Source organism: Hypanus sabinus, chromosome 3 (genome assembly GCF_030144855.1).
Source record: "Hypanus sabinus isolate sHypSab1 chromosome 3, sHypSab1.hap1, whole genome shotgun sequence".
Classification (NCBI taxonomy): domain Eukaryota; kingdom Metazoa; phylum Chordata; class Chondrichthyes; order Myliobatiformes; family Dasyatidae; genus Hypanus; species Hypanus sabinus.
The window spans coordinates 40,568,813-40,582,978 of record NC_082708.1 but is presented as its reverse complement, the minus strand read 5'-3'; the positions used below and the strand labels follow the sequence as shown (position 1 = coordinate 40,582,978).

The 14,166-nt window shown below is 43.6% G+C and overlaps 1 protein-coding gene across 2 annotated transcripts in view; it reads right to left on the bottom strand.

Moving 5' to 3' along the window:
• The window catches only part of flt1 (fms related receptor tyrosine kinase 1), a 171,100-nt gene that overhangs the window by 7,418 nt on the left and 149,516 nt on the right, over window positions 1-14,166 (bottom strand). For both annotated transcript variants that reach the window (XM_059964134.1, XM_059964133.1), the window contains exons 28-29: window positions 13,784-13,868; window positions 7,986-8,080 (exon numbers count right to left, since the gene is read on the bottom strand). In XM_059964134.1, coding sequence (XP_059820117.1) covers window positions 7,986-8,080; window positions 13,784-13,868 — 180 coding nt within the window. The remainder of the gene's footprint in view (window positions 1-7,985; window positions 8,081-13,783; window positions 13,869-14,166) is intronic.

Here is a 14,166-nt window from a genome sequence, read left to right as displayed (position 1 = left end):
CTCCTATCAGGTTCCTTCTTCTTCACCACTTTGCCTCCCCCACTCATCTACCTCTTAGTTTTTTTGTGTCATTCCCTTTCATACGACCATAAGACATAGGAGCAGAATTAGGTCATCTGACCTATCGGGTCTGCTCTGCTATTCAATCATGGCTAATCCTTTTTTTCTATCTCCTCCTCAACCGCAGTTCCCAGCCTTCTCCCCATAACCTTTGATGCCATGTCTAATCAAGAATCTATCAATCTCACCCAACAATGTGGCCTCCACAGCTGCATGAACAACAAATGCCTCAAATTCACCACCCTTTGGATAAAGAAATTTCTCCACTTCTCTGTTTGGAAAGGGTGCCCCTCTATTCTGAGGCTGTGCCTTCTTGTCCTGGATGCTCCCACCATGTTGGGAAACATCCTTTCAACATCTACTCTGTCTAGGCCTTTCAACATTTGAAAGATTTCAATGAGATCTTCCTTTCATTTTTCTGAATTCCAGTGAGTACAGACCCAGAGCCATCAAACATTCCTCATATGATAACCCTTTCATTTCTGGAATCATCCTTGTGAACCTCCTCTGGACCCTCTCCAATGCCAGCACATCTTTTTTAAGATGAGGGGCCAAAACTGTTCACGATACTCAAGATGAGGCCTCCCCAGTGCTTTATAAAGCCTCAGCATCACATCTTTGCTCTATATTCTAGACCTCTTGAAATGAATGCTAACATGGTATTTACCTTCCTCACAACATGCAAGTTAATCTTTAGGGTGTTCTGTATAAGAACTCCCAAGTCCTTTTGCATCTCAGATTCCTCCCCGTTTAGAAAATAGTCTGCACATTTATCTCTACTACTAAAGTGTATGACCATGCATTTTCATTCCTCTCCCTCACCCATCCCCCTCTTAGTTTCTCGTTACATTTCCTTTCATTCCCCTCCACCACCCATCTACCTTTATGCTCTCACCTGGACTCACTTCTTACCTGCCAGCTTGTGCTCTTCCACATTCCCCCCTCCCCCTTTTATTCTGGCTTCTGCATCTTTCTTTCCAGACCTGATGAAGGGTTTCGGCCCAAACATTGACTGCTTATTCCCTTCCCTAGATGCTGCCTGACTTGCTGAGTTCCTCCAGCATTTTGTGTGAATCATTTAAAGTGCAGATATCCATTCACCATGGAATAGAAATTTTAAAAATGATATTTATGCAACTCACTTATAGAAAGCATAAATAAGGAATAAGTTTACTGTCCCATTCGAAAAAGCAGCCTGGTTCAGTAATTGTCTTCAGAACACCTGGTCTCCCATCTTCAGCCTGTCTATATGTTACCTCAAATCCACCAAATGTGGTTGAATTTTAACTGCCTTTTGTTTAGTGCAATTAAGAATGGGCAATAGATCTCAGTTTTGCATATTGTGGGCAATTTGAAATACAGTAACTCAGACATCAAAGCACCTTGAGATTAGGACTGGACTGATACAAATGTGCTTTGTATCATCTCTGGAATGAGATAGAAAACATGAATGGAAATACTCGGCAAATCAGGCAACAACAGCAGAAAGAGAAAAACTAAATTTCCCGAGTAAGTTATTTTACTTTGGATTCTGATGCACCATCAATAACTCACTCTGAGACGTAAAGGCGAGATATCGGCTTTTATTGACTGGAAGAAGGAACCAGCAGTGAGTGACCTGGAGACTGAGGCCGAGCATCAGGCCTCAGATCGTCTTTATACAGGGGTCTGTGGGAGGAGCCACAGGACCAGTCAGCAGGGGGCGTGTCCAGACAGGCACACGTAGTTCACCACATTCACCCCCCCTTTGTTTAAAAGAGTCCCCATGTGGCGAAGTTTCTTACAGGTCAAGTCTATCAGGCGGTCGAATCTGTCGCTGCGATCTACGTAGCACTGGCTGTGATTGCACAGATGCCGGTGGTGGTGATTGCACAGGAGACGGAGGTTGTGCTGGTTCCAGCCCACTAGGCGCCAGTGATCCCTCACGCATGTGCGAGGCACCTGGTATATATGTGTACGAAACGCCCGGTATATAAGTGTCGTAAGGAGTCTGTGTAGGGCCTGGTGAGCACGGTGTCACCTCAGGTACAGGGTTCATAGTTACCGTGGAGTGTTCGGGGTAGTGGTCGCTGCACCTGCAGGTGCCAGGTCACGGATGGAGACCGTGTCCTCCCGCCCATCAAGTAAGACCACGTAGGCATATTGGGGGTTCGCATGTAGAAGGTGAACCCTCTCGACCAGTGGGGAGTATTTATTACTCCTCACATGTTTCCGGAGCAGCACTGGCCCCGGGGACGTCAGCCAAACTGGTAGGGTGGTCCCAGTGACAGACTTCCTGGGAAAAGAGAATAGGCGTTCATGAGGGGTGGCATTGGTGGACGTACATAACAGAGAGCGGATAGAGTGCAGTGCCTCAGGGAGGACCTCCTGCCATCGAGAGACCGGCAACCCTTTTGACTTAAGGGCTAAAAGTGTGGCCTTCCACACTGTGGCATTCTCCCTCTCCACCTGTCCATTTCCCCAGGGGTTATAGCTCGTGGTCCGACTTGTAGCAATGCCCCTAGCTAGCAAGTACTGGCGCAGCTCGTCACTCATAAAGGAGGACCCTCTATCACTGTGGATATAGCAGGGATACCCGAACAGAGTGAAGAGCTAGCACAGGGCTTTTATGACGGACGTGGCAGTGGTGTCGGAGCAGGGAATGGCAAAGGGGAACCGTGAGTACTCGTCAATAACATTGAGAAAATAGACATTGCGGTCAGTGGAGGGAAGGGGGCCCTTAAAGTCAACACTCAGTCGCTCAAAAGGTCGGGTGACCTTGACAAGTTGCGCCGTTTCAGGATGGTAGAAGTGCGGTTTGCACTCAGCGCAAATTTGGCAGTCCCTGGTCATCGTCCTGATGTCCTCCAGGGAGTACGACAGGTTCCGGGGTTTCACGAAATGGTAAAATCGGGTAACCCCTGGATGGCAAAGTTGTGCATGAAGGGTGTACAGCTGGTCGAGCTGTGTGCTAGCACACGTTCCCCAGGATAGGGCATCAGGGGACTCATTGAGTCTGCCAGGCCGGTACAGGATATCATAGTTGTAGGTGGAGAGTTCTATTCTCCACCACAAAATCTTATCATTTTTGATTGCTGAACATGAACGCAACCAAGCGCTGGTCAGTCAGCAAGGTGAACCTTTTGCCAGCGAGATAGTGCCTCCAGTGCCTAACAGCCTCCACTATGGCCTGGGCTTCTTCCTCCACCGCGGAGTGCCGAATTTCAGAGCCTTGGAGGGTACGAGAAAAGAATGCTACTGGCCTGCCTTCCTGATTGAGGGTAGCAGCCAGAGTGAAATCGGAGGCATCACACTCCACTTGGAAGGGAATGGTCTCGTCCACCGCATGCATCGTAGCTTTGGCAATGTCCTCTTTAATGCAGCTGAAGGCCGCGCAGGCCTCAGCAGAGAGGGGAAAAGTGGTAGACTTGACCAGGGGGCGTGCCTTGTCTGCGTAATGGGCGTAATAGGAAAAAAAACCCAGGCACTGTCTGAGGGCTTTGAGAGTAGTGGGAAGAGGGAGTTCTAACAGGGGGCGCATACGGTCGGGATCAGGGCCAATGACCCCGTTTTCCATGACATACCCAAGGATAGCAAGGCGGGTGGTTCCGAACACACACTTGTCCCTGTTATAAGTAAGGTTCAGAGCAGCGGCCACTTGGAGAAATCGTTGGAGGTTGGCGTCGTGATCTGGCCCGTCGTGACCACAGATGGTGATGTTATCCAGATAGGGAAATGTGGCCGTCAGTTGGTACTGGTCCACTATCCGGTCCATTTCCCTCTGGAAGACAGAGACACCATTCGTGACACCAAATGGGACGCGCAGGAAGTGATAGAGCCTGCCGCCCGCCTCAAAGGCGGTGTAGGGGCGGTCCTCTGGGCAGATGGGGAGCTGGTGATAAGCGGATTTCAGATCTATTGTCGAGTACACCTTGTACTGAGCTATCTGGTTGACCATATCCGCGATTCGGGGTAGGGGGTACGCGTCAAGCTGCGTGAACCTATTGATGGTTTGACTATAGTCCACCACCATTCTATTCTTCTGCCCAGTCCGAACAACAACCACCTGGGCCCTCCAAGGGCTTGTGCTTGGCTCAATAATCCCCTCCCTGAGCAGCCGCTGCACCTCTGACTGAATGAAGGCCCTGTCCCCCGTGCTGTACCTCCTGCTTTTAGTTGCCACAGGTTTACAGTCGGGGGCCAGGTTGGCAAACAGCGGTGGGGGAGGGACCTTGAGAGTGGAGAGGCTGCAAGTGGTGTCAGTAGCACAGCTGTCTGCATGGTGCTGGATGGGATGTGTGGGCCCGTGTGTGTGTGTGGTCAGTAGTGATGAAGTCCCACAAAACTGAGGATTCCGGACAGTGAGTGGTGGGAGGGGCCCGTCATATACCATAGTCACACTTTCGAGATGGCTCTGGAAGTCCAGCCCCAATAGCACAGGTGCGCATAGTTTAGGCATGACCAGTAGTGCAAAGTTCCGATATTCTGTGCCTTGCACCACCAATGTCGCTACACAACCCGCCCGGATGTCTGTGGAATGCGACCCAGAAGCCAAATTGATCCTCCGACTTACCGGCTGTGTTGCGAGTCCGCAGCGTTGCACTGTGTCCGGGTGAATAAAACTCCCAGTGCTGCCCGTGTCAAACAGGCATCTAGTCCTGTGCCCCTCCACCAGGATGTCCATCATGGACCTTGCAAGCTGGTGTGGGTCGCTTTGGTCGAGGGTTACAGTGGCCAGAGTTGAGCCGTCAGGGTACCCGGTAAGCATCGGAGGGTCGGGGGTGGGGCGTGCTGACGCCAACAAAGATGGCCGCCCACATCCGGGCATGCAAGATGGCGGCCCCCACATCTCACCCGCAGCGCTGCACTCCGCTCGCAGTTTAGACTTACAGACCTTGGCGAAATGGCCCCGCTTTCCGCAGCTGGAGCAGGTCGCTTCTCGCACTGGGCAGCGTTTTTGGGGGTGCTTTTTGAGTCCACAGAAATAACAAAGCACGGGCTTTTGACGGGCCGCAGCCGTGGTTGGGTTCGGGGAGCTCGTGGAATCGCGACTGGCAGCGGCGTTGGTGAATTCGCTCCCGGGAGCCGGCGGTGGCGGGGTCTGAGGTGTCCACGGAACTGGCGGGGATTCGCGTGGCTGGACAGCGTCAGCGTTGTGCAGCGCAGCTTCCAGCATGTCGGCCGTCTCAATCGCCGAGCGTAAGGTAAGATCGGCTTTATTCAGCAGCCGCTGGCACACGTACACTGACCTCAGTCCCATCACAAAGGCGTCCCGTACTAGCAGCTCTGCATGCTGTTCTGCCGTGAGCGTCTTGCAATCACAAGTTCGGACGAGTGTCTGTAGTGCTCGGAGAAACTCGGCGCTCGATTCGCCAGGCTGCTGTCGCCGGGTAGCTAAACGATGTCTTGCATAGACAGTGTTCACCGGCCGCAGGTACTGTCTTTTGAGGGCGTCCAGTGCCCCATCGTAGGTCGGCAGGTCCCGGATAATGGAATAAACTTTTGGGGTGACCCTCAAGAGGAGAATTCTGTGCATAACAGCAGGGTCAGTCGCACGAACCTCCTCCAAGTATGATTGGAAGCATGCAAGCCAGAGTTCAAAAGCAAGAGCTGCTTCAGGGTCTTGAGGGTCCAAATCCAATCTTTCCGGATGTAAAACGGTTTCCATGTTTTAAAACTTCCAGTCAATAAAATTGATGCACCATCAATAACTCACTCTGAGACGTAAGGCGAGATATCGACTTTTATTGACTGGAAGAAGGAACCAGCAGTGAGTGACCACCATACTACATCCTGGAGACTGAGGCCGAGCATCAGGCCTCAATCGCCTGTATACAGGGGTCTGTGGGAGGAGCCACAGGAGCAGTCAGCAGGGGGCGTGTCCAGACAGGCACACGTAGTTCACCACAGATTCCCAGCATCAGCATTTGGGTTTACTTTCTGTGGTAAAAGCGTAAGGATATTTCAAGATTCACATTTCATTTTGGGCCCAACAAAATCCCTTGTACCACGGTCATATGAGATTTTTTTGTATGTTCTGTATGGCTTCATTTAGCTACAGGAACTTCAAACACCATCACCCACTACAAAACATAAAAATTAACTAAGTACCAAACTGCTTTAAAATAGAAAGAATTAACATATCAGCTAAAGGTAATGTATTATTGTTAATAGGACAGGTAGGAGGGCATTCAGACATGTTTCACGTTATCTGTTACTATAGTGGTTTGGACTCATTGGTGCAAGATTATTGTCAGAGGTTATTTTTCTTGAGAAGATGATGGTTGATCTTAAATATCTTCATTATATCTTCACAGAGGCATAGGAAAGTGTAATTAACTCCTCTATTCTGTGGTGTGAAGCATATTCTGAGCCAAAGTTTGGAGTACTGAGCTCTGTTGCAGAAAAAGATTCCTTGATTCAAGAAGCCAAGGAAAAAGGAATGTTAACAGAACATTTTCACAGAAGTTACCTAGAAATGCCATTGAATTGAATATTGTAAATGAGGTCATGTGTTTCTAAACAAAGAACAGACTGCAGGATATCATCGGGATATTAGATATGGTTAAAAGAATCCGTCAGGTGCAGGTCTCTAAATAGAACCCTGGAATTTCTGTAAAGTTCCTATATAAATTTAACACTTCTGGGTTTTTACGTCATTTCATTTGATGGCCTTGTCAGAAATTGTAGACGCATGAATGCAGTGTCATATCTAACGCTATAAACTTGGATGGTTTCGGGTCAGTTGTACAATGACCAAGCAGCACAATGGAACTGAGCATGCAATGAACACTATAAGTTATTTTAGTAATGAATAAGGATTCTATTCCCAAGGATTCGTATGTCTTTCAGACGACTGGATCAAGCTCACTGCCACTGTGCTAAACTCACAGCCGCATTAACCCCTAATAGTTCCCAATGATCTGGCGTCTTAGCTGTAGGAGGAGCAGACAGCTAGCAGTGATCAGGTGGGGTCATTGGAACACGAGTTGGTGGCAGTGAGATCTGTGGTCTGGAGCTGCCTGGAGTCGTTGGAGCCGGAGATGACTCTAAGAGATACTCTTTGTTTTATCCATCCCTTCTCCACCTTTACTGCTACTAATTAATTTGCTTCCTCTCTTTCCAAGGTTCTAACAAATGGCCCTGGAACTGAATTGCTAAATATGTTCCATTTTTCACAAAGGCTGCCTGCCCTGCTGAGTGTGTTCATATCTCCTGCATCTGCAGTTTAAAAATAATTTTCACATCACTGAACACCAGCCACACTCCCCAATCCAGTGGTGAGTCCAGGGCCACAACAAGGATTCAAAGGCAGTGTGTTGTTGCAGAGGTCCTGTTCTAATGGGCTTCACTCAAGCAACACCATAAAAAATTACTCAGCTTTCATTTCTGCTTTTGTGTATGTTATTTCATTATTATAAGTTCATTTGGGTCACTCTCTTGTAGTTACAGCTATTAACCAACTCAGCGAGCTGGATCTAGTCTTGTTTTGCAAATAAAGTAAGAAAAAATTCTTAGGAAACAGGAAAGTACAGGAAGGATTTCAAATTTAAAAAAGTGCCAGCACTTTTATTCCAAAGTTTGCAGCCTAATTAAATTAGAGTAAATGAAAAAGATACTAGATAATTACCGTGTAGTTGGGAAAAAGCTGAAGTTTACTTTGGAATTAAGCTGCTGCAGCGCATTTGCCTGGCCCTCACAACTTGAAATGGTGTTTATGCAGCACAAATTTACTCAGTTTAAAAAAGCCATTCTTCTGCAAAAAGGACTTCCTACTCAATCATTTTCCTGCGTATCTGGAAAGGATAAACACAGAGTGCTAAACCGCAAGTAGCCCCTGCTCGGCTTTGTTTCATTTTTTGAAGCCATGGCTTATTTGTTACATTAGTTGCATTTCCCATAATAATTATTGCTTTTAACAAATATATTATATTGTGTTGGCTTACTCAAAATACTGTGGATGTATTGGCTTGTTGTCCATTGGCAACGAACATTTTAATTCTTCTGGGGCCAAAACCATTCCACTATCAGTCTGATAATCCTAAGGAAGAAAGGAGCAAATTAGTAGAACCTATTTTTAATTTTGTTATCATATCTATAAACCACTTAGCAATTTGGAATATGATTTAATTTGTGCATTGATGACAATAGCACATATTCAAGCTTATGTTTTCGTATAAACGTAGAACTATAAGTGTGGTACATTGTGTTCCTTGTCCTTCTGATCAATGTCAGAATTGAGGAAATGTTATTTCAACAGTTACTAAAGATGTTAACAAGTAAAACATTATTCATGCATCTCCTCAAAGGCAAATTATGAGATGTACATAATGAATCTGTACACAGCTTGTACACTGTATGTTATATAATGTAATTAATTACTTAATTAGAAGGATCATTTTAATTATCTAGAATGATCTGATGCTTTCCCATCTATGTATTAATTTTCAAAATTATTTACAGTATGATTTTTTTCTCCATCAGTTAGCAAAAGAAGTGTTGATCATCTTCTACGAGGAGTTTCCTGATATGAATTTTGAAATTACCTTCTATAATTTGAACTTTACAGCTATAGCTAGACTTTTGCTTTATTCTGTGATAACAATTCAACTTAATCTTTATACCATTCAGTATCTCTCTCAGTTGACTTTTTTAAGGGCTGGAAAGTCCATTCTTTGCAATGGTTTGCTAAGTTTGACACCGGGGATCAGTCTCACGGCTCTTGTCTGTACAGGTTTTGATGGTTAGATGTTTCCTTTGCTTCTTGGCAACCCAAACCAGGTAGAGTGTTCAAATACTGTCTGACCAGAGCATCGCACAAGTTCAACACAGCTTCTTCTGATTTTAGACATCTCAAGATCATCTGGCCACCTATCCAAACCATCAATTCTTAAATTTGGGGTTTAGAAACTAAATGGATTTCCATGGTGTTATAGAGAGAAGTTGCATCTGCTAGAGTATGCTGAATCTTTATTAAAATCAGACTATCATTAAAAGAGAAGTTAAGAGAAAGATTCTGTGAATGATTAAGTTTTGGGATATGGGTAGTTCACATATCTTTCTGCACTTCAGTTTTGAAAAACCCATTGACCTGATGTCATACATAGTCCATTTATGGTAACATTTGGTAGGACTGGTGGATGGATTTGGTTTGGATAAGAAAGTAGTTGGTGCAGATTTGTAGGAGAATAATGAAATAAAAGAGTCTTGTAATGGAGCCAGCATTATACATGATCTGGATGAGGATGTGAAAGATTGTGCATTGGTTTACAAGTAATGCAGAAGTTCAGACTGTAGAGAAACAAAAGAATGTAGGCAGATGTAACTGGAGTGCCAGTGTGGGTCTGTAACTCTCATATAGCTAGATATAAACACCTTCAAGCTGAGTGGGCTAAACCAACGTGCGGTATGACTTTGAAGGTGTATGTACAATCTCTCACTACTGCAGTTGGCTCCCATCTGCTTCAAAAGGAGACAATCATACCAGTGCCCAAGCAGAGCAGGGTGAGCTGCCTCAATGACAATCACCAAGTGGCACTCACATTTACTCTGATGAAGTACTTTGGTTGGCTGGACATGGCTGGAATCACCTTCTGCCCAAGCAAGAACCTGGACCTGCTGCAATTTGCCCATTGCCACAATAGGGCTACAGTGGATGCAATCTCACTGCTCTCCCCTTGGCCTTAGATCATGCAGACAATAGTAATACCTACATCAGGCTGATGATTATCGACTGCAGTTCAGTGTTCAACACAATCACACCCTCAGTCCTAATCAACAAGCTCCAATACCTGGGTCTCTGTACCACCCTCTGCAACCAGATTGTTGATTTCCTCACTGGGAAACCACAGTCTGTGCAGATCTGAAACAACATCTCCTTCTCGCTGACAATCAACACAGCTCAATACACGCTGAGGCCACAGCTCTACTCTCTCCACACATACTATTGTGTGGCTAAGCACAGTTCAAACGGCATCTATAAATTTTCTAACGACACAACTGTTGTTGGCAGAATTTCATATGGTGACAAGCGGGTGTACGTGGTGAGATAGATCAGCTGGTTGAGTGGAGTCACAGCAACAACCTTGCTCTCAACTCCACTAAGACCAAGGAATTAACTGTGGACCAGGAAAGGAAGTTGAGGGAACACATAACCGTCCAAACTGAGGGATCAGAAGTGGAAAGGGTGAGCAGTTTCATGTTCCTGCGTTTCAATATCTCTGAGGATCTATCCTGGGCCACACATATTGATGCATTTACAAAGAAGGCACAGCATCAGTTAGTAGTTTTTGGAGAACAGGTACGTCACCAAAGACACACACAGATTTCTACTGTATATTGTGGAGAGCATTCTAACTGATTGCATCTCTGTCTGGTGTGGAGAGGCCTCCGCACAAGATCAGAAAAAGCAACGGAAAGTTGTGAACTCTGCCAGCTCCATCATGGGCACTAGCCTCCCCAGCATCCAGGACACCTTCAAAAGGCGATGCCTCAAAAAGGTGGCCTCATCACCCAGGAATATGCCCTCTTCTTATTGCTACCAACAAGGAGGAGGTACAGGAGCCCAAAGATACAGACACAACATTTCAGGAACAGCACCTTCTCCCCTACCATCATGTTTCTGAATGGAGCCAGGGACACTTCCTCAATACTGTTTTTACTCTCTTTCTGCACTACTTATTTAGAAATTTTTTATTTAATAGGTTTTATTATTATGTATTGTAATGTCCAGCTAATGCAAAACAACACATTTCACAACCTATAGCAGTGATATTAAAGTTGATTTTGATTTGGGATGACTACTTAAAGAAATCGACTGCTAAGATATATTGTAAAGATGATGAAATACAGTCTCTAAAAAAACATAAATATGGTCATTGTTTCCAATCTTGATTTGAAATAATTTTGAATGCTAGTGTAAATTTTCAAATAAAATTTAAATTGCTATTAAGCTTTAGTAAAGATGGTTTCAAAAGAGGTACTCGGATAGAGAGGATAAGAAAGCTAATGTATCAAAGAAGGAAGAAAGAAGCTATAACCAGAGTGAGATAACCATATGCAGTAGGATAAGATTGTATAATGAAATTTGTTATTTGTGGCAGCAATACAGTGCAAGACAAAAAAATTACTATAAATTACAAGAAACAGCAAAATAAATAATTTGTGCAAAAGAGGAACAGTGAGGTAATGTTCACGAGACGCTCAGAAATGAATGGTTTCTGACAATATAGTAATTCAATAAAAAGACTCCAAATAACAACTAATTAACTAAAACAGTGATGCATGATCAGGTGATGGCGTGTTGTAGCTGCATGATGTGAGGGCCAGTGGAACCATTATGCTTCCTGGTGACAACAGCTGCAGCAAATGTTGACTGCTTGAAGAACTCAGGCTCAAAGTTGACGGCCTGGAAACCCTGGTTATGTAGTTTGCCAGGCCTGTGGTCCTAGTGTGATTTAGGTGGAGAACAGCTCCCTTTTTCCCCAATAAAGGTGCCATCATTCCACGGATTCAAACTCACTTCTCCCTCTCTAATTGTATTGATCTCATGCTTATTTGCACATGGCTCAGGTAGCAATCCAATCCTTCTTGGTTCTGTTTTTCAGTTTAATCCCTAGTTTCCTAATTGAATCCAAATTTCCTCAGCATGGACCAAAACATCTGGATCTTGCCCTTCCCTTTCCAAATTCCTTTGCAGATTAGAGATCAGATTCAGATTCGAATTCAGAATTATCTAGTTATCACACATAAATTGAAACATACAGTGAAACGTGTAATTTGTGCTAACAAATACAGCCTAAGGATGTGCTGAAGACAGCCCACAAATGTCACCACATGTTCATCGGGGTTGGGGGAGTCTCACTGAAACCAACTGAATATTGAAAGGCCTGGAAAGAGTGAATATGGAAAAGAGGTTTCCAGTAGTGGGAGAGTCTAGGACCAGAGAGTGCAATCTCAAAGTGAAAGGATGTCCTTTTAGAATAAAGATGAGGAGGAATTTCTTTAGTCAGAGGAATTCATTGCTCTGGAGGTCAAGAATTTGGGTATATTTAAAGTGGATTTTGATACACTCTTGAAGAGTAAGGGCGTCAAAGGTTACAGGGAGAAGGCAGGAGAATGGCACCGACAGGGAAAAACAAATCAGTCATGATTGGATGGCAGAGCAGAATTGATGGGCCAAATGGGATCATGCTGTTCCTATGGCTTGTGATCTGATGGTCAATGAATCTTCCAGCACTCTAATTTATCTGCTGCCAAAGATTCCTTAAGGAACCACTGGCTATTAATTGTTTGCACTTCCTTATGCACACATTAAATAGAAAGTCTGGAACAGTATGAAAATCATACACCCAACTTTTTACTCATACTGGACTCACTACTGTGTACCAATGCACTTTGCATTGGCCATCAATATTATAATTGGGTAAGGATGCCAATTATCAGTGTTCCCATTCAATTGGTTCATTGGCACTGTGGAAAAAGGTCAATGCTTGAATTATTTTTACTATATTTTAATGTTTTATAATATATTGTAATATTTTAAAATGTTTTTAATTGATGTTATCTTTTAAGAATATTTAGTTCTTAAATTTTAACTTTTATAAAATGTCTTTGACTGACAATGACATATAGAACACATTGAAAGGTCTTGGTTAGCAGTGATGAGTCAAAGACCACTAAGGTAATGCAGGGATGGGGCTTCGGCTGTTTGAGGCCCACTTGTCACTTGGGGCTTGCTCCACCTCACACAAACTTCCTGTATACATTCTGTCTTCCACTTCTGGAAAAAGTAAGCACAGGTGAGGAAAGGGCTTAATTTTTCTGGAGGTGGAGGACAGAATCATTAACTATGCACATTTAAAAGATCCATTAAGAATTTACCAGAGAATTATACCGCAACACCATGAAGGAAAATATTTAATATTAATTGTTGCAGTCATGATTAATATTTTCAAAGTTTTATACCTGAACATCATCCTTGTTACAATTTGTCTACATCCATCTTTACTCTTATTTTATTCTTGAAAAAATACTATTCAGACTATTAATTGGGCTGCAAGAGGTTAAAGAGCTAAATTAAAAGTTCACAACGCAGTAGTTTTCCTCTCATTCCCTTTCCTTTCTTTGCTTTTCCACTGTGCAGATCCTTTGATTACCATTGATGACCTGCTGTCCCGGATCATTGTTATGTCTGGTTCAGTTCCTTGTCTTTGCCGTTTTCCATCTTTCAATTCTTTGTAACTTGTTTTGAAAATTTTGACTGTAGACTCCATTTGGTCCAATTTTGATTAACATAGATTAAATTTTGCAAAGCAAACTTCACCTTTTTATTATGAATTTGTTGGTTTTATAGCCCATGCTAGTTGTTGTTTAAAATGGAAATCAAATCTGCCTCAAAATATTTACTTACAATTTCCACAGATAGAAAGCAAAAAGATATTCTCTCAAAATTTGGGTCAAAATAATTTTCAGATGTACTTATAATCATATCCTGTTCTATTTATTTTTTCTTTATCATGAAGCACATGGTGTTCAAAATTCAAAGGAAAAAGGGAAATTTTTAATATCCTCAAAATGTTCTGAGGGAAGCTAGAAGTGATTTTATAAAGTTTGTCATAACACAGCAGATAACATCTGTCCATTGTAATATGGGGAAGGATGCTTGCAAAACTAAATTGTAAGTCTTACATATTGAAACAGAGCCAAGGCTATCAAACAATACACAAGTCATAAGAAAACTTACATCTGTTAATGTTGTAAGCTCAAGTGGTAGCTCTTCAAATGTCTCCAAATCCTGTGGTTGTTTGTTCAGACAAGTGTTAATATATCTGCAGTAATAAAAATATCGCACATTCAAATGGAGCTGCATGTCAGTTTTTCAGTAAAAATATAATTTTAGTGCTGAGCTGTTTATAGTTCTCATAAGATTTCAGTTTCAACAAGACTTTCAAATATACAGGATTGTTTTCCTCTCTCCCTACATTGTTCCAGCATTCAAGGAGATCTTTTTTCATTCAAGTCTCTTGGTACCTCTTCTGGGGTAGGTGGGACCTGTAAAAAAGGGATGGGTTGCACTTGAACCTGAGGCGGACCAACATTCTTGTGGGCAGGTTTGCTACAGCTGCT